General features: G+C 36.1%; 2 protein-coding genes across 6 annotated transcripts; both read right to left on the minus strand.

Annotated features, from left to right (window-relative positions):
* Positions 1 to 7,354: 7,354 nt before the first annotated feature.
* LOC131790575 (QRFP-like peptide receptor) lies at positions 7,355 to 12,785 on the minus strand. Of its 3 annotated transcripts, none has more exons than XM_059107795.2 (6): positions 12,636 to 12,785; positions 11,646 to 11,725; positions 9,875 to 10,012; positions 9,502 to 9,772; positions 9,003 to 9,260; positions 7,355 to 8,738 (listed from the first exon to the last, which is right to left on the minus strand). In XM_059107795.2, exons 3-6 carry the CDS (start codon positions 9,985 to 9,987, stop codon positions 8,415 to 8,417), a joined length of 966 nt encoding a protein of 321 aa, XP_058963778.2. In that variant the 5' UTR covers positions 9,988 to 10,012; positions 11,646 to 11,725; positions 12,636 to 12,785; the 3' UTR covers positions 7,355 to 8,414. The 3 variants fall into 3 exon arrangements, with proteins under 3 accessions (XP_058963778.2, XP_066026791.1, XP_058963786.2); XM_066170694.1 differs by lacking the exon at positions 12,636 to 12,785 and adding an exon at positions 12,086 to 12,284; XM_059107803.2 differs by lacking the exon at positions 12,636 to 12,785 and adding an exon at positions 11,929 to 11,993.
* A 3,019-nt stretch (positions 12,786 to 15,804) lies between these two features.
* Positions 15,805 to 20,065, minus strand: LOC131789330 (QRFP-like peptide receptor). 3 transcript variants are annotated; one of them, XM_066170695.1, is made up of 7 exons: positions 19,781 to 20,065; positions 18,743 to 18,909; positions 17,975 to 18,049; positions 17,587 to 17,723; positions 17,213 to 17,483; positions 16,730 to 16,987; positions 15,805 to 16,453 (listed from the first exon to the last, which is right to left on the minus strand). In XM_066170695.1, the coding sequence occupies exons 4-7, from the start codon at positions 17,697 to 17,699 to the stop codon at positions 16,130 to 16,132; spliced, it is 966 nt and encodes a 321-aa protein (XP_066026792.1). In that variant the 5' UTR covers positions 17,700 to 17,723; positions 17,975 to 18,049; positions 18,743 to 18,909; positions 19,781 to 20,065; the 3' UTR covers positions 15,805 to 16,129. The 3 variants fall into 3 exon arrangements, with proteins under 3 accessions (XP_066026792.1, XP_058962413.1, XP_066026793.1); XM_059106430.2 differs by lacking the exon at positions 18,743 to 18,909; XM_066170696.1 differs by lacking the exon at positions 19,781 to 20,065 and having other exon boundaries at positions 18,743 to 18,936.
* Between the last annotated feature and the right edge of the window lie 444 nt (positions 20,066 to 20,509).

Here is a 20,509-nt window from a genome sequence, read left to right on the forward strand (position 1 = left end):
AAGCCCGGCTTATGACTCTGGAGGTACTGAACTTGATATATTTGATACATAGGGTACTCTTCAAGGAGGAAGGTTCGAATAAAATTGCTTTTACGACCGTCTATTGCACCCGGTTTACATATGTAGATAACTGCTTAAATTTACCTATTGTAACTGTATTCAGGAGCAATTAGACATTTAGGTAATATGCTTCTGCTTTATTTATTACAAACAAAACAAAACAAATAAAAACCTTATTTGTTTGCCTACAAACAAATAAATTTTATGTTTGATTCAAGTGTGAGAAGATAAAACAGACATGTTGCAGAGTTCTCTTTTTTTAGGTTGAATTCAGGTGAGAACATTAGTATTTTCATATGCTTCTTCTGAATCTTAAATTTTATTGCCCTGGTTTTTTTTACAATCCCTCTTTTTATCTCTGTTTGCCAGCTAATGATTAAAATCTTAGTAAATAGATATGCTATATTTTAGTAGTTTTTTTTAATTCCATCTTTAAGTTTTTGGCATTTATTGTTTAAAAATTCACAAATAGCATTCCCTTTCTAACCTTGTAAAGAAATATTACACATTTCTTTAACTGAAATCTGAATCATGAAGTCAACTTAATTTCAATGAGTTTGAAAGTTCATTCTACTTATATAAGAACACTTAACTCTTTAACTCCCAAGATCTCATTAGTAATTCTCCTTACTATCTCCCATACAGTTCTTGTGATGTTAGTTTGAAGGATTTGGTATTGGATTATCTTATAATCCCCTAACTGATATTTTTCTTTATTCTCATAACTTGTCTGCTTGATGTTGTATTGATATTGTAAGGATAAATTCTGTCTTGGTCACTCATGGGAGTTAAAGGGTTAACTGGAGTATGATGTTACATTTATTCACTGTCTTTCTGATCACCACATGTGTCTTAACCCTTTAACTCCCAAGATTTCATTAGTAATTCTCCTTACTGTCTGCCATACAATTTCTGTGATGTTAGTTTTGAGAATTTAGAATTGGATCAACCAATACTCCCCAAATTGATATCTTTCTTTATTCTCATTAGTTGTCTGCTTGATATCATATTGAAAGTGTGAGGAGAAATTCTGTGTAGGTCTCTAGTAGGACTTCTTAGGATTAAAATTAGGGACTTAATTATATTGCAATGATTAAAATATTCTTATGCTTTCAAATGTAACAAAAAAAGTGATGAGAATGTGATGTTATGAAACACTTACAATGGGAAAACCTGTTGCTGGTAGCTTATGTCTTCAATGTTTCAATTTTCATGGGAAATGCTTTTCTTTGAAAGCGGGGATACCAGAGTTTTCAAAGATGATAGAAATAAGCTGTTTGCAAGTAATGAAAAGCAAATTGACAACCATACTTTAATGCTTGACATACTCTACAAATACATGTCAGTTGTGTGTACCTGCTATGGTAGAGGTGTCTCTAAGGGCCTATTTACACGGTACGACTTTGTCGCATGCGACAAGCTTACGACAGGCTTACGACACGAATTGTTTCATGTAAATCAAACCTACAACTCGCTTACGATTCTTAAGTCATGTCGTAGGCCTGTCGTAAGCTTGTCGCATGCGACAAAGTCGTGCCGTGTAAATAGGCCTTAAAAAGACTTTTTGGTGCGGTTGTTGTTCTCTGTGGATCTTTGTAGCCAAAAAAGCTACTAAAGGCACTGAACTTCAATTTTTATGTACCAAGACACCCTCCAAGGTGGAAGAATAGAAGTCACTATGGAATGATGTTTACTAGGCACTTGCACTTACGGCAATCACATATTCAAGCAAAACTCTACATATATAAAACTGATTACATGATGTCCCTTTACACCCCAACATCAGTATGCATATTTTCCATACTGTTCTCTATACAATTCCTGATTTGCTGGCAAGGAGAATTTGTTTAACAATCAAAAGGTTCTTCACTTGTTTATCATTTCCTTTATTCTCATAACTTAATATTTGATTCAGGTTGATATTGAAAGGAGAAGTTAGATGCTAGTCACTCTCAGGGATTAAAGGGTTAATAACTGTGCACATTTTACATGCTGCTCCTTGCATTTGTTAGCAGCAATACAGTGTAGCTGAGATTGTTAGGAAAGCAAACAAACAAATGAACAGAAGACAGTGAAATGAGGGAAACTGTAAACTTTACCATATGATAGAAAAAACATCACAATACTTAAGAAGGAAAATTTAAATTGTGCTAGCTAATTTCCTCTTTCTCCCTTCATGTTTTTGATCAAAGAAAATTTAATCAGTTGTAGGGTTTGCCTGCAATGTGTTAATTAAATTACCCTTGTGACCTTGATTCTTCTTGTATATCAGCTGGTAAAAGATAGATACTAAAATTAGATGTCCATAAGAAAAAGTACACATCATCAGAAAATTCACAGTTAATCCTTTACACCCTAACATCATTATGCATATCCTCCATACTGTTCTCCATACATCTCCCATGGTGCTAACAAGGAGAATTTGTTTAACAGTCAAGAGCTTCTTTAGTTGGTGATCATTTCCTTTATTGACCTTAATGTATGATTCAGAGGTCATATTGTAGGAAGATATTAGATGCTAGTTACTCTTAGGGGTTAAAAGGTTAAGTGGTGGCGAGATTGATTTGTAATACTTAGAATGACAGAAGCAGTAAAAACACATTGAGCTTTTTCCTATTCACTAGTAAGCTAATTAGATTTTGGATTCTACATTCAAACTGGGTGAGATTAAATTTATTCATATCATGCTTCATTATGGTTTGTTTACATGGAAAGGTAATTGTTATGATAGCTTCACAGATGCTTTGGTTGCCATTGCAATGAATATTCGTAACAAAGTTTCATGTAACAGAATGTTTCAAGAACTTTCTTCTTCTCTCTTCAATACCATTTACTATTTCTGGAACACAATTAAAGGAAACAGATTACTCAAAAATTTATAAATTTTGATTCAGGTAATTATATGAATATGTGAGTAACATTTGATTTTTTCACATGTAACAGGGTGAGCGAGCTGAAGATACCCTCAAAAAGGAGTGAACTCCCCTGTAACAATTAGCTGACTAATTTGGAAACTGGAGCACTAGGTAAATACACCTTGACTTGCAATTCTGATGATTAAAGTTTGCTGAGGTAATTAAAATGTCAGTCCCCATGTAGGAACTTTCCACATGACCTGTACAATAATATGCTATGAGATAACTTTAGAAAAATGTATTTGTGTTGGTAGAACTATTGTAAGTACAGTACCACCTAGTGACAAGAATTAATGATTTCTTGTAAGCAGGAACATCTGGGAGAAGGTATAGTTGTAATTGACCCTTTCTTTGCTAGGATGCATAGGGTCTGCTGATTGTAATGTATATCTAAGCTTTCAAACTTTCAACTTTGTGTTAATTGTAACTGTTTACCAATTATCTATTTCTCTGTACCTTAAGCCCTCAAAGTTGAAGCAGGTGAGTCAATAACCTGACTTCCTTTGTTTGGAATTGTGTGATTATATAATTTTTCTGTGTAAGTTACCACATTGTAAAATGTAACATTATTATTTAGATTGCATTAAATACTCTTGCTCAAGCTTTCATTAATGTACGGTGTTTCTTATTAATGCTCATTCCCAACCTAAACATTGATATATAGAATTAATCACAAGATATGTGAGTTTTGAAGGGTTGGAATCTGGAAAGGCAAGGATCCTCCTTTAATTAGGACTGAAATTATTGGGGGACCCTCCTTTTTTAATTCATGTTTTTACTTTTACCTGCCTCCTTCCCCATAATGTTTAGGGCACATAGATGAAGAGAATGTTGTTTGTATTTTAACACACGAAAGTTAAATTAATTGGCATCCATATAGTGCAGAAAGCAAGAATATAAATGCCTTAGCTTTATAGGTTAAAAAATAAAAATAGGATAGTTATGCAGAGTATATCTTACTTTTTAGCCTCCACTGTATATTTATTCAAATAACACAGTCAATATCAGTCTCATTCACTCTCACTTTCCACTGAGCTTGTGGAAAGATGATAACCTCAGTCTTTCTTTAAATGAAGAGAGGAGAGCATGCCCTCTTACCACAGATAGCTCTTTTGTGCATTATCATTACAAACCTGGCCTTGGTTGTTTGAAGGTTGGCTAGCACTATCCACTGGATAAAGCTCTATCCCATGGATAACACTATACATTTTGCTATCACTTATCCACTGGATAGCAATTTATTGGTTGGATAGTGTTATTGGCCCTTTATACAACTGTGCCCTGGTCTAATTTGTACACGAAGGTGATTGTTCAGGGTAGGCTAACCTGATAAATTAGTTTCTTAGCCTGTCGTTGTTTGAATATTTGACTCAATTTTACCACACTAACCTAAACTGAATAAATAGATACTTGAAATTTGTTTGTTATCCTTTTGAGGTGTGCATCAAATTTTGAATTCATCAGAGGTTTACAGGAAATCTGCATGTGGCTGTTTTTTCAACATATAAAACTGGGATTGACTCCTTTGAATGACTTTACTACCTGTTGTACAGGTACAGGCAGGTGTTGTAAAAATGTTTGGTTCGCTTTTTCATTAGTACACATTTCTTTTTCTAGGAATCTTAATTATTCTGCCTATGCTAAATTCTAATTTTTCAACCAAATTTTCTTTTCTTTTGAATATTCTTAGATTTCCTAGCATCAGTTAATATTCATGTAATTAAAATAATTACATGGATTGAACTCTTACAGATGTATGGCACATTATTTTTTTCCCCTGATCCTACTGATATTTTGTTGTGTAGGGATTGGTATTGGCTATAAAAGTATAGTCATAGTAAGGTTTTGTGCACAGCCTATGCATCAAATTTTTGAAATAAAATATTATATCTCTTCATCTAGTTTCTGGGTTTGAAAAAAGTCACTGTCCATTAAAATCCTCTGTTCCTTTGTCCTGACAGCCCAACCTCAGCAAAACATTGCCAACAGGAGTGGACAAGAGAGCCTATTCCCATATACACCCTCCTCAATCCTGTTAGCTTATTATGGACATGGCATGTCAAACATGGTGTATATGCCACAAATTTTCCATTATTAATTATTAATAAATGTAATAGTGTTTACAACTTGTGGAAAATGGTTGGGTTGAAATGTAATACAAAGACTTGCCAGAAGATAGTGAAATGAAAACTTTTTACATACCAATAACATTTATTGTTGTGTTTCATGTTAACATGTTGCAACAACTCTACCTTCCAGTAAATTCAATTAATGGCAAACATGACAAAATACCATCTAAAACTTTTCAACCTATTTAATATAGCCAATAACAACATCAACTCAACTTTTAAACTAAAGAGAAAACTTGATTGAAGTTTGGAATTGACTTCTGTGATGGAAAAATGAAATCCAGGTAGTACCTCAAGTTTTCTTAAAGACACCCACATTGTATGCAGTTACAGCAGAGATTAACGAAACGCTAGGGAAAATCGGTTGGGCAGGCAGTCATACCTGGCAACATCAAGAGAAGATGTAAGAGAAGCCCATACGATTCTGGCGTATTGTTTTACTGACTCACTGTTCTCACTCCTCAATAGACCAGTAATGTCTCAATGCAAAGTAGTTTACCGTCGTTTCTTTCGTTTTTGGCTCAATTTCCCAAACCGAAATTATAAGTAATGCTCAAAAGAATGTAACTTTAACTGATAATGACATCATACACTTCATCTGAAGAAGAAAACATTCCCTATCTTCGAAAATTTGCTCAAAACATCAGGAACTACAACAAGCTTCCTGAGCTGTTTGAAGATAACGCTGACTAGTATGCGTGTTTATCGCCTTCAAGTTGTGTGAACATCGTCACCAGGTTCCAGACCTCCTCAATTGTTCCCCCTTCCCCACCCCCCGGACTGGTCTCTAGATCCCTTGGAAGAAACCCTTCTACAGCCAGTGCTGAAGAGCTTTATTTCAGTTGTTATTCGGAATAATGAAGGGCTAAAAATAAATTAACACGAGCTCCGCTTTTAGGCTTGGCTAATTCTATATATTGTAAGTGATAGAGATAAACAACAACATCGAAGTGAATTCATTCTCCATTTTTCGGGTAAATTTGCAATTTAGCGTCCGAGTTCAAATGTATACTCTGCTTTAAAGATATAGGAAAAGACTGTGAGCGGTTTTTGGATAGGGTTAGAAAAGGACGATGTTCGATTACCATCGCGCTTACGAAACTTCATTTCAACGTCCACGCGGTTTCTTCCTGCATTTATAACCAGTGTCACGGTCGTCTAAAAATGTTGGATCATTTGCAGCAGAATCTCAAGTTTTTACAGATTTTTTTAAGAGGTGGTTACGCTGCAAGGGTGAAGAAAGAGCGACTCTTTTCTCAGTTGAAAGAATCGCTGCAAGAAGCAACTAACTTTACCACGGGTACGGTAACGCTTTCGTGATTCGCCGAATACATCCCTACCTTCGTTTCCATTTTTCATAAACATATCTCGTTTTTCCAGCTGGGCAGTATTTTTAAGCAAAGACGTCAATTAGTACCTCAAGCCGATGAATGACTTACAAATCCTCTTTTTTACCTCTCTCTCTCAAATCACTTTGGTTGACAGAAAATTATTTGTTTTGAAATGAATTTGTATACGCTAAAGTGTCATTCAACTGGTTGACAAGCTGCCCAAAAACCGTCTGTAATTAATTTTAATCCTAGACAAAAAGTACCTTGAAAGTTAAAACGTGAGGTATTTGACTACAATTGAAATAATAGACGGAACTTTCATTCATTTAATATCTGTATTCTCTCAAACAATTTATTCGTAATAAAAGGGCGAGCGAAGTTTTCAGTTCTCCTATAAAGATACTTTCGGTCAGTCTTTCCAGGCCCGTTCAATTTGGACATTTGCACCAGTAATTGCACGACAGAAACTGAAGGAATTCATAAAGAAAAAGCCGCATTAAATTCCCTTGTGTCTAGTTGAAGTGTCTCATTCGAATTTAGTTTTAGTGAAGGAAAGACCAGATTTACATACGCCATTGCTGTAAACAAACAAGCAAATTCTCACAACTTCAAAATAAAAAATTTGTTTTTACTTACAATTACTTTCCTTGTCATTTACTTACTGAACAAAGGTAGATCTTCGTACATTAATTAATCGTCTACTAGAGTGAATAATACTTTCCGAAAGATCATTGACTATTTTTGAAGAAAACATTATTGTGATAGTCCTTGCCGAACTAGTTCCGTTGTTTTTTCAAAAGTGTACTTGCCCTTTTTTTTTCTTACGCTCTCTCTAATTGACAGATACTTGTAAAAACAATGTTTCAAAGTTTGTCGGAAACCTTTTAAATCACTACCATATATTATACAACTGAAAATGTTTCGATGAACCTCTCTCTTTAATTTGTATTACCTCTATTTTAACAACCATTAACTCACTCAAAAAATTGTTCAGGTTATGGGAGATCTTGCCGTAATTACAGCCCTAAATCATTCGGGTTCATTTGGAGAGAATTTCGTTGAGTTTAAGAAATAAAATTTTTTTTTTCTGCTTACATTTGTAAACAGTGCCACGGTCGTCGAAAATATTTTAATCATTGCAGCAGAATCTCAAGTTTTTACAAATTTCTTTAAGAAATAGTTACGCTGCAAGCAACAAAAGAAAGAGCTACCCTTCTCTCAATCGAAGGAATCGCTGCAAGAATCTACTAACTTCAATTTAATAGCTTTGCAGCGCTGTTCGCAAAGAAACCGAAAGTTGAAGGCCTCTTGGCCCAAGTACATTAAGATAGTGCACCTGGTCTCCTGTGAGAGCTTTAACGGGCGGCACAGTAAATATAGTAACCGGTTTCATCTAAAAAAGAAAGGCGATCGATTACCGGCGCTGCTTGATATATTGAAGATTTTCCAAAGCCAGTCAAACGGAGACATTGTAACCTTTCGAAAAACATATCTACGGCTTTCTGCTGTTCTTCTTGAAATGTTTCTATCCCAAAAGTCGAGCAAACTTGCCTTAAAAACCTCGTCATGGATACCTGTTGTCTGAAAAGTTGACCATGAAAGCGTTTTGTTCACCAGTTCGTTAGTATGGAAATAAATTACCAAGCAAAAGAGGTTAACCAATAAAAAGTCATTATATATTTTCTTGAAAAAGAGTGACGTCACGGAACATGAGTAGTGTCAGGTTTGCGTAGACGTTGCCTCGCTTTCGCTTCACCTTAGGGGGGAAGGGTATGGCTACACGTAGGCAAGCAGATACTGTTTTTTGTCCCCTTCATTTCACTGCTTGACTAAGCTCCCTTTTTAAGTAAACGTGTTGTTGAAATTCTCTTTCCACCCTTCTTCTTCTCTAATATTTAAGTGAGTTTATTTTACTTTTAAGACCTTTAACATATCGATGGTGGGACTCATCTGCCATATAATAAGCAATGTTTTAAGAATCACATTTCAGTAGTGCGTTCATGATCAGTACTTCGGCTTGTGTTTTCCTTTCCTCCAGTCCTGGGTTCCGGTGTATCATTACACCAAATCACTCTCTTGATGTTCTGTCTGAACTGATGGTTCAAGAGGGCATACACGAATGGGTTGACTGCTGAATTGAACAACACCATCATATCAACAGCTGCAATATGTTCAAAGCTGATTTTGAGAGTCGAAAGAGTCCTCAAGACGTATTCAATTGATTCTGCTCCCCAGGAAACTGCAAAGATGATACTGACTGCTATAGCCATCAAGGTAACACGTTTCCGAACCTTTAAGACGCCCTGTGAATTGTGAGAAGGAGAAGGATCCCAATGAACTAAGATATTGTAATGAAGTATGTCGTTAAATTCATTATGAGAAAAGCGACACTTCTTCACTACAAGGATATATACCCCTTTCTTAAAGATATTCTTTGAGAGGAGACTTTTTCAACTAAAGGTTCACTTGTCATTTAGATAGGATTCTTTCTAATTTTAGCCATAGTGACAGCAAAATTGTTTCCCTAAGTCTTCCTGTGTTTAATTTTCCCCTATTTAAACACTAACTTTTTGCTGATAGTTGATTCCTTTGTTTCCATTGCGTTTGAACCACAATGTGCACGCAACAATAGAATAAAGGAAAACCATAATTCCCACGGAAACGACAACCAAAACCAACCACGCCAAACAATAAGCCGTGGACATCCACCTCTCAGGCCAATTCTGAACACAGTTTTTGCTGGTCTTCTCCTTGTCGAAGGTCCTAGCTAAGAACAATGGTATGTTGAAAAATGCTGAGAACACCCAAGCGCCAAGAACTATTATCTGAAAAAGAAAGTTAAAGGAGAGGTTACTAAATTTGGTGAAATTTTATGCGCACAATGACTATCGTGAGTTCAGAGTTCTTCTAAGCTCTTTAGCAAGTGATTGGCAGTTAGATGGACCGGTGGCTAAATTGATGGATGACTGCGCCTTGTCGGACAAATTGCGCATTTTGAATAGGATTGGGAGATTTTGGGCATTTGGAAGAGTCCGTTGGTTTTTTAGGGTTGATGCATAGACTTGCCTTCAGTTTGCGCCGTGAAAGATTCTTTTCTCTGGCAATGGGATATAATACTGAGTAATATCTTTCAAAGGCAATTGCAACCAAAGTGACAACTGACGAAACTCCTGCAACCCAGGCTATATTTCCACCTGTCAAAAGCTTGCAAAGTACCACACCTGCCAATCCGTCCGGGTGACTCATGTTGAAGCTGACGATAATCTTTGGTGCGATGAACAATGCGAATAGGATATCAGATATGGCCAGATTCAGAAGTAAATAATTTATGGGATTTCTGTATTTAGAGATGAAAAATCCAAATTATAAATGATCTAAAGCAGAACTCAGAAACACTCGGACGAGGAAGAAACAAATCAGTAAAGAATGTTTCTCATACTTTGTGCGAAGGTATCGTTTTATGATTAAACAAACAAGTGTATTGCCCACAACGTCCACAACAATAAGTATCAATAGCACAGCCGTTATTGCAACACCAGACGAATCAGGCATGATTGGTTACCGCTGATCACCAGAACTGAGGAGACAAAGAGAAAGGTATTTAAACGGAGTCAAAGCAACAATTTTCAAATGTGGCTCGCCCACTTTTAATCCTGTAAGCTTCGTATTTATTTATAACTCCACAGAGCTTTAGATGTAAAGGAAATCATTATTTTGTATATCATATATACTTTTTCAGTTTTTCAGCAATTCATACAGTTAAATTTGAGAAATAACTTTTTAGACTAAATAATGATTTTAATGAAAAGTCGGTCTTTTTTAGCACTGTTCGTTTTGTGATCACTTCAATATAATATTGATTCCTATATAGAAATAAAGCTGATTAAATAACAAACAGCGGAAGTCGAAACAGTACTTTATATATCTTAACGTTTCAGTTAATTACTGAAATAATATTACTTTTGTAATCATGGTGAGCATGACGTAAAAAGAAAAACAGAATATAATCAAAACAAAGTAAGTGTTGTATCAATGAATTGTTCTTCCTCTAGCATTTACGTATATCCGCCAACTTTTGTTCAACAATAGCTACATCATTCCAAGTCGCTTTAAGAGTTCTCTCAAACTTTGACGACGTCCTTGTCCCCCCCCCCTCCTGATCACAGCGTATGACCAGCTGTTAACTCTCCCAACTGATGACACGACACATCACAAGACGAAAGAATGTCCAATTATCTTCTCTTGTACATTAGTAATGTAAAAATTATTATTAATATATTCTATTCTTTGTTTTGCTATACGTTTTGATCTGACTTTTGAAAGCCAATTGAAATAGGCCAAGAACAAACCTCGGTCCGCTTGCCACCACAAAGATCATTCTTTGTAAGACCATAAACAAATTAAATACGTTATCAATTCCTGCTTTTGTCTTGCCAGCGCATTTTTAATTTGAGGTCAATTGTGGTTTGACTTCAGGAGTAATGCGACAGAGCTTGTTTAGTATTCCTGTATAAATAATTAAACTAATTCGATGGATTTTGTTCAAAGACTTTGGGATTTGTTGAAAAAAAAACCTAAACCGCCTTATCTTTCAAAAGAAAAAAAACAAAAATCTTGTCTCGTGACGGACAAGTCTCGAAAGTTCCGGTGAGTTGTTGCACGTAGATCAAGTTTTATATCAAAATAGTTATCCATTATAACGAATTAATGCTTCGTTGAGTTTTTTTTGGAGTGAAGTAGAAAGCGTAACTACCCTCACTGGAAACACAGAGTCGCCCTTCCTTATGGTATACACTAAGAAATTATTTAAATATCTTCAAATAAGCAGATTCCTTGAGTTAATTCCTTGCTCTTTCTACTGCTACAAACCAAACAAAACTTTTTTCCTAAAATTGTCACGAGCTGTATAAGGATTAATCAGAGCCATCCTGCAGGATTCAAATTCTAGCCTAGTTATGTAACTTAAAGAATTCGCAGTCGATTGCTTTCTCGAAGAAGAAACAGAAAGTTCTGTGCGGAGTAAGAAAGATGATAAGGGTATTTCAGTTAAAAGCGTTTCCTGTCCATTGTCTTCTCAGCCTGAACATAAATAACATGATTTCAGACAGTGTGTATTGGCCACGGATGGACCTGAGTGGTTTAATTCCAATAATATCTTGGGGAGAATAACTGAGCTCGAAAGACGACCTAAATCTACGTTACAATCTTACCTTTCTGCGGCTTTGGTTTATATGAGAGGTGGTCTCCGGTGCGGCGTGACAGTTCTATGAATCCTTAGGCTTTGGATTGGCTATTAATAGAAATAGAATTTAACAGTATAACGTGCCTATGCAAGTCACTCAAAGGGAATGTAGTAACGGAAGATCAAAAGGCTGCAGTTATTTTCTGTTTCAGCGTACATAAACTTTTCAGCTAAAAAGGGAAGTGCTGCCTCTTGCAGGAAAAAAATTAAGCGGAGGTTTATTAACAGTTTCAGCTTAAAATAGAACTTACGCAGACGCCTACTTTGTGACCTCGAAAACGTGATCACAGTCGATGGAATTTCCGTATGAAATTTAGCTCTTGCCCGTCAGAAAACTCCGCAATTTTGTTGATGCTGTCCGGGATTGTAACAGATACGATCCAAATTCGTTAAATTTTCATATCGCACCTCATTAATGAAGCTTTTAAGCCAGCACGTCATCGGCCCTTGTACCATTGCTAAAAATCGGACATTGAAATTTCAAATTCTAGCTGTAAACAGGAAGTTTGACGTACCGAACTAGCCATGTAATTACGCGCTTATCACGAACAGTTGCAGAATACATTGTCATGCTTTAACTAAATCCATCCTTCACAGTCAGAACCAATAGCAAACAATCCAAAAGAATGTTAGAAAAAAAATTAAGAAAAGCAATCGCTCTCGATGAAAATTAACTCTTGAGAAAGTTTCTACGCGATTTTTTAAGACATGAAATTGATAACCGATTATGCTGCTTTGTAAATCCACAGACTGACTCAAAAACTTCCTTTTCCTTGTTGACAATAAGACGAACCTAGCTAGCGCGCTCACCAACAAGTTTTGTAATTATAGAAGCCTACTGCATGCAATAAACAATAATATTATTGCTTCTAAAACAGAAAACAAATGAATGAATTCTCAACGTTGATTCTCCATTGGCACTGATAAGTATTAAGATATTTATCAATATACCACTTACCGAACCTTGCTTTCAAGTTCACTGACAAACCTGCTCAGCAATCGCGTTTACTTCTTTGGTAGGGCTTTAGCAGGTCTATGCAATATGACACCGGAAATTTAGATATCTAGACACCGTTTTGACAAGCTTAATATTTGGCACTTCCCTTCTTCAAGGAATTACTTATTGACTTAATGAAATGATCTATATCAACTTAAATTAGAGAAAAACAAAAGGCAATTAAAGAAAATAAATAAGAAAGAAGGAAAAACGTAGAAATCTTAATGTCGTCGTAAATACTGAGAGCGGGAAAGAGATAGCGTCGGGACGAAATTAATTAGCTGTTGCGATAAATTATTTTGAAAGATTATCACAAAAAAGTTCAAACCTTTCCAAGAACGGAATTTCAAAGATTTATTTCACAAAGATGTCTAGCCGAAGGAAGTTGTTGGGCAACAGTTTTATATAATGAAAAATTATTCCATCTGGCTGTAAATCTGAATTCTTATTATTGTTTTTGTGTTTTTTCCCAACTCCTAATGCGGATTTTCGGCTTTGTCAGTCTTGTTGTTTGAACAGAGTCGGCGATGTTTGATAGTTATTCTACACAGTTTGATTCACACTGCTCATGTATGTGCATCGACTCCATTTTTAAGCACTTAAAGTTGCGTGAACGGTAGTTCACAATTTCGTTACTTGTAACGCATTTTCTTTATTTGAGTAAATCGCCCTTTTGAAGTAATTATAGGGTTTGTTTTTTTTGCCTTCAAATAACAATTAATGTCGCTATTAACTCACTGAAGCAGTTTCTATGGTTTGGTCGACCCGGTTTCTCGAGCGTTTGAAGAAGCACATCATTTCTTTAGTTTTCTCTCTGATCTGTCTGTTTAACAATGCATACACAAACGGATTGACAGCGGAGTTGAACGACACCATTATGAAAGAAACGGAGATTAAGACAGGGCTTTAGGATGTAAATTTCCTTGAAAACAGAGATAACTGACATGAGTCCATAGCAGATCTCAAAAATGACAGTGACAATCATGACCATAAAAGTTATTCGTTTCCGCACCCTGTATCGAAAAAAAAAGAAAGAAACCTAATATTTCCTACTCAGTCCCTAATATTTACCTTTCCTCCAGTCCTGGGTTCTAATGTATCACTGCACCAATCACTCTTTTAATGTTCTGTCTGAACCGGTGGTTAAGGAGGGCATGCACAAATGGGTTGACTGCTGAATTGAACAACACCATCATATCGACAGCTGCAATATATGGGTGGGCGTGATCGAGAAAGTCTTGAGAAGACATATCCTTCCTATTCGAGAAGCAAAGGGAAAAAAGACAAATGAAGTACGTTTTTTAAAGGATGAATAAATACGAGCAGCTGTAGTCGAGCGCAGCAAAAAGAAGAATTAGTGGCGATACTGTTTCACGGTCAGAAACACTTACTTCTCTTCGAATTTGACAAATGTAGCAAGCAGAACTTGTCTGGCTTTGACTTTTAACAAACTTCAACTTTTCTCAGTTTCATAATATCTGTTTCCACAGATTGGTGTCACTACAGAAAGGAGCACAAACGCCGCTGTTCAAATGAATACAAAATCTTAGACCAAAACCTTGCAAAGTTTATTGTCGCACCAAAAACACAATAGCCGAAGATCACAGCGGCTTAACTCTTTTAGTTCTTTGCAATTTTAAGAGAGATGACCTGAAGAAAACCACTGTACACTTGTATCACTTTGTTTAGAGTTACAAAACGACAACAAAGTTATCGACGTTGCACTGAAAATTATCCGCGTTACTGACGATGAGAATATTTAGAATAAAATTTGCAAAATTTTTGGCAAGCCCGAGTTAGATAGAACTCAGCTTAGTTTAACATCAAAGTAGAAGAAAAAAAGGTGAAGAGAGGAGCATTCAACCCCTTCTTGGTTTTTGCAATCAGCAAAAGTCGATAACACACAAAAAAAGGTAAAAAAAACAAAGCAGCTCCGAAAATAAAATCAGAATCTTCCGCCGAGCTGGCAACATAAACCAGTGATTGTATCTTTTCACCTTGTAAAATTTGAGTCAGCACAAGCTGAATGTATATTAACATTTATCCAAGTTTAAGACAAAGCAACAAAAAAGCTCAAGATTGCACAGCTGAGATCTAGCTTTGCTTGGTTTCCGCAATTCATCACAAGTAGCCAAAACGAATGTACTCTTGGATATCAAAAAAGGTCAGTGTTACAAAGCAATACCAGGCACATAACTTCTCAGCTTCATTGACGCTAAATAAAATGGCTTTAAATTAAAGAAGTTTGAACCATAGCTCTGTTGTACTTTCGTCGTAATATTCTCTTCTGCCATGATCGAAGTTCGATTCAAGTTAAGTCGGAAGTGGGCGTGATTTCTCTGAGTCAGTTACAATTCATAGCTAAGAATAGCGACAATGAGCCTTACTAGGACCATAGCCTACGTCAAATCAAATTTCCGCGTTTGTAAAGAGGGTAAAGAACTCGCATTTGAATTATTTGGAAGTAAATAAGCTTTCAATTCTTATAAACTTTGTTGCTTTACAAAATCAAAAATCAGACATTCCAGCCGAGAAACAAACTCGGTTGCAACACGTGTGCCACTGTTTGTTTTGGTCACACTGTTTCACTACTACTGCGATCTTTCACTACACTTGCATGTGTGCTCTCGCTGGGATGAGATTGCTATAAATAGTAACTGCGCTAATAATTTAATGAATTCTTATATTATATTCTTGACCCAACCATGCATGTACATCCAATTGACGATGTGTCCCCTAATTTTGCTAAAAATTCCTTTTCATGGTTTCATATCTCTACTCATGTTTTTCAGTCATTCACTTTGCTTTCGTGTCAAATCGAGATTACTACAGTTGTGTTGGAGCAAAGATGGGAATGTTTGGAGATACATTATGTAATACTAGAAATCTATTCGCCTTTCAGTGATTTTTAAAATGCACTGAGCCATTTAAAACCATACCGGCACGTAGAAAGCTTGAGAAAGTTGTGTGACCCATCCGTTATTCTGGTAATTTATGCCGAAAGGATGCTTGCAGGGAATTATTGTCTAACTCCTTAAGTACGATTACGAATGATACAACGATGAAAATTGAAAATTATTCGAAATTTTTTATTCTTAAATCTTTTAGATCTACTTTCATTTAACCTGGTTCTTGTATTATGTATTGTAGTGGCGGTCAGTGATCCAGACCTTGTGCTGAGGGGGAGGGCCGGTTTTTTGTGGCTTGCCCTGTCGGCTCTTCTTCCTTCTGCGGTTCTTTTTCTTCTTTTTTTCACCCAAAATAAGGAGGGGGGCCTCCCCTAGATCCGCTACAGTATTACTTTCCTTTGTGGTGTTGTTAAATTTCTTTTTCCACCTGTCTTCTTCTCTAATATTTAAATTATTTTAATGTGAAGTGATTTTATTTTATCTAAAAAATATGTAACATATTGATGGTGGGGCTCATGTACGAGAAAATAAGCAATGTTTCAAGAATCATATTTCAGTAGTGCGTTCATGATCAGAACTTCGGCTTGTGATTTCCTTTTCCCCAGTCCTGGGTTCTGGTGTACCACTACACCAAATCACTCTCTTGATGTTGTTTCTGAACTGATGGTTCAGGAGGGCATACACGAACGGGTTGACTGCTGAATTGAACAATACCATCATATCAACAGCTACAATATGAACAAAGCTGATTTCGAGAGTTGTAAGAGTCCTCAACGCGTATTCAACTGATTCTGCTCCCCAGGAAACCGCAAAGATGAAACTGACTGCTATAGCCATCAAGGTAACACGTTTCCGAACCTTTATGACGCCCTGTGAATCGAGAGAAGGAAAAGGATCCCAATCAGTTAAGGTGGCGGATGATGAAGTGAAGTATGCCGTTAAATCTGTCATAAGAAAAGCGACTCGTCTTCATTAGAAGTACATTTACTCCCTTGAATTATCAAAAATCTTTCTTAAAGATATTAACTTAAAAGAGAATTTTTCAACCAAATGTTCAATTGTCATTTAGAAAGAATTTTTTCTAATTTTAGCCTCAATGACAGCAGAGTCTTCCTGTATTTAATTTTCCCCTATTTAAACACTAACTTTTTGCTGATAGTTGATTCTTTTGTTTTCATTACGTTTGAACCACAATGTGTACACGACAGTAGAATAGAGGACAACCATTATTCCCACAGAAACGACGACCAAAACCAAACACGCCAAACAATAAGTCGTGGACATCCACTTCTCAGGCCAACTCTGAACACAGTTTTTGCTGCTTTTCTCCTTGTCGAAAGTCCTAGCCAAGAATAATGGTATGTTCAAAAATGCTGCGAACACCCAAGCGCCAAGAACTATTATCTGGAAAAGAAAGTGAAAAGAGGGGTTACGACATTGTGCAGATTTTGTTTTTTTGCACAATGACTATCGTGAGTCGTGAGTCATTCTAAGCTCTTTACCAGGTGATTGACAGTTAGATGGACCGGTGGCAAAATTGACGGACGTGCATTTTGAATAGGACTGGAACTGAGATTTTGGACATTTTTAATAGTCCGTTGGATTTTTAGGGTTGATGCATAGACTTGCCTTCAGTTTGCGCCGTGAAAGATTCTTTTCTCTGGCAATGGGATATAATACTGAGTAATATCTTTCAAAGGCAATTGCAACCAAAGTGACAACTGACGAAACTCCTGCAACCCAGGCTATATTTCCACCCGTCAAAAGCTTACAAAGTACCACACCTGCCAATCCGTCCGGGTGACTCATGTTGAAGCTGACGATAATCTTTGGTGCGATGAACAATGCGAATAGGATATCAGATATGGCCAGATTCAGAAGTAAATAATTTATGGGATTTCTGTATTTAGAGATGAAAAATCCAAATTATAAATGATCAAAAGTCAAACTCAGAAACACTCGGACAAGGAAGAAACAAATCAGTAAAAAATGTTCTCTCATACTTTGTGCGAAGATATCGTTTTATGATTAAACAAACAAGTGTATTGCCCACGACGTCCACAACAACAAGTATTAATAGCACAGCTGTTATTACAACACTAGACGCATCAGGCATGATGGTTACCACTGATCACCAGAACTGAAAAGGCAAAGAAAAAAAAGATATTTAAACAAGGTCAAAGCAACAATTTTCAAAAGTGGCTTGCCTACTTTAATCCTGTAAGCTTCAAGTTTATTTACAACTCCACAGGGATTTGGATGTAAAGAAAAACGTGATTTGGTATATCATATATACTTTTTCAGTTTTTCAGCAATTCATACAGTTAAATTTGATAAATAACTTTTTACACTAAACAATGATTTTAATGAAAAATGTTAAAGAAAACTTACTTCTTTAGGTTTGCCGGTCTTCTTAGCACTGTTTGTTTTGTGATCACCTCAATATTGATTCATATAGAAATCAAGCTGGTTTAAATAATAAACAGCGGAAGTTTAAAAGATCGCCGAGTTAGTCATAAACAGTTTTACATTGTTATACACAAACCATTGATCGCAATCTTTCAGTTTCTGGACCATTTTCCATTTCACTGAATAATAATATCGAACACTACCAAAAAACAGATCCTCAAAAATGGAGAATATCGTATCTTGAGCACTACGTCAACAGTACTTTATATATCTTTACGTTTCAGTTAATTACTGAAATGATATTACTTTTGTAATCATCATGAGCATAATGACGTAGAAAAAAGACCGCAGAAAATAATTAAGACAACAGAAGTGTTGTACCAAAGGATTGTTCTTCCTATAGCATTTACGTATATCCGCCAACTTTTGTTCAACAATAGCAACATCAACCCAAGTCGCGTTAAGAGTTCTCTCAAACCTTGACGACCATGCCCCCCCCCATCTCTGATCACCGCGTGTGACCAGCTGTTAACTCTCCCCACTGACACATCACAAGACGAAAGAATGTCCCATTATCATCCCTTGTACATCAGTAATTTAAAATTATTATTATTAACATATTCCGTTCTTTGTTTAGCTATAATTTTTGATTTGACTTTCGAAAGCAAATTGAAATAGACTAGGAACAAACTCTGCTCCACTTGCAACCACAAAGACATTTCATTATAAGACCATAAACAAATTAATTACGTTATCAATTCCTGGTTTGTCTTGCCAGAGCATTTTTAATTTGAGTTCAGTTGTGTTTTGACTTCAGGAGCATTGGGACAGAGCTTGTTTGGTGTTCCTGTTCAAAGAATTAAACAACTTCGATGGATTCTGTTTGGATATGTCGAAAACGACTAAATTACATCATCCTTCAGAAGAAAAAAAACAAAAAACATTAATTGTCTTGTAAGGGACAAGTCTCGAAGGGGCCGGTGAGCTGTTACACAAAGATCAATTATTATGTCGAAAGAGTTATCCTTTAGAACGAATTAATCTTCGGTGAGTTTCTTTGGAGTGAATCAGAAAGCGTAACTACTATCACTGAAAACAAAGAGTCGCCCTTCCTTATGGTATACACTATGAAATTGTTTAAGTATCTTCAAACAAACAGATTCCTTGAGTTAATTGGTTACTTTATCTACGGCTGCAAACCAAACAAAACTTTGTCTAAAATTGTCACGAGTTGTATACGGATTAATCAGAGCCATCCTATAGGATTTGAATTCTAGCCTAGTTTTGCATGAATTCGCGGTTCATTGCTTTCCGAAAAAGAAACAGAAAATTCTGTGCGGAATAAGATGTATCAATATAATTACGCGCTTATCACGAACAGCTGCAGAATATATTTTCATGCTTCAACTAAATCCATCCTTTGCAGTCAGAACCAACAGCAAAGAGTACAAAAGAATATTGGAAAATTAAATTAACAAATGATATAAACCAATCTTTCTCGATGAATTTAACTCTTGAGAGAGTTAAGACCTTTTAACTGATAATCGATTAGGCCGCTCTGTAAATCCACAGACTGACTCAAAAACTTCATTCTCTTTATTAACAATAAGACGAACCTGGTTAGCGAGGTTATCGACGATTTAATTTAACACCACTATAGAAGCCTACTGCCGGCAATAAACAATTGTATTACTGCTTCTCGAAAAGAAAAACAATTGAATGAGTTCTATACGTTGATTCCCAACCGGCACTGATAAGAATTAAGATATTTATAAATATACCACTTACCGAACCTTGCTTTCTGCGCCACTGACTAACGTGCGCAGCAATCGCGTTTACTCCTCTGGTAAGGCTTCAGCAGGTCTATGCAATATGACACCAGAAACTGAAGTATCTGGACAACGTAATGACAAGCTCAATATTTCGCATTTCCCTTTTCCAGGGAACAACTAATTGACTTAACGAAATGATCGAAGTGAGACTACTATAGTTATCGATGTCAAGGTAAATTAGAGAAAAACAAAAGACATTTGAAGAAAATAAACAAGAAAGAAGAAAATTTTAGAAATCCTACTGTCGTCGTAAATGCTGAGAGCGAGGAAGAGATAGCGTCGGAACGAAACTAATTCGCTATTCCGATACATTATTTAAAGGATTATCATAACAAAACGGTTAAACCATTCCAAGAGCGGAACTTCAAAGATTTATTTTCTTTATGCATACTACACGCGAAGGTGGCTAGGCGGAGGGAGCTGTTTGGTAACAATTATATGATGAAAATTATTCCATCTGGCTGTAAATCTGAATTCTTGTTATTGTTGTTGTGTTTTTTTTTTCCAACTCCTAGTGTGGATTTCGACTTTGTCAGTCTTACAGTTCCAACAGAGTCGGCGATGTTTGATGGTTACACTACACCGTTTCATTCATATTGCTCATGTATGTGCATCGACTCCATCTTTAAGCACTTAAAGTTGAGTGAGCAGTAGTTCACAATTTCGTTACTTGTAATGCATTTTC

This window comes from Pocillopora verrucosa, chromosome 8 (genome assembly GCF_036669915.1).
Source record: "Pocillopora verrucosa isolate sample1 chromosome 8, ASM3666991v2, whole genome shotgun sequence".
Classification (NCBI taxonomy): Eukaryota; Metazoa; Cnidaria; class Anthozoa; order Scleractinia; family Pocilloporidae; genus Pocillopora; species Pocillopora verrucosa.

Bases quoted from the DNA above. Each gene is read 5' to 3' on its own strand.
- LOC131789330 (XM_059106430.2), bottom strand. From the start codon at position 17,699: ATGCCTGATGCGTCTAGTGTTGTAATAACAGCTGTGCTATTAATACTT. The intron at 17,484-17,586 runs GTATGAGAGAAC...CTCTAAATACAG, and splicing joins AAACGATATCTTCGCACAAA to AAATCCCATAAATTATTTAC. The intron at 16,454-16,729 runs GTTAGTGTTTAA...CTCGATTCACAG, and splicing joins GAATCAACTATCAGCAAAAA to GGCGTCATAAAGGTTCGGAA.
- LOC131790575 (XM_059107795.2), bottom strand. From the start codon at position 9,987: ATGCCTGATTCGTCTGGTGTTGCAATAACGGCTGTGCTATTGATACTT. The intron at 9,261-9,501 runs GCAAGTCTATGC...TTTCTTTTTCAG, and splicing joins TTTCACGGCGCAAACTGAAG to ATAATAGTTCTTGGCGCTTG. The intron at 8,739-9,002 runs GTTAGTGTTTAA...CACAATTCACAG, and splicing joins GAATCAACTATCAGCAAAAA to GGCGTCTTAAAGGTTCGGAA.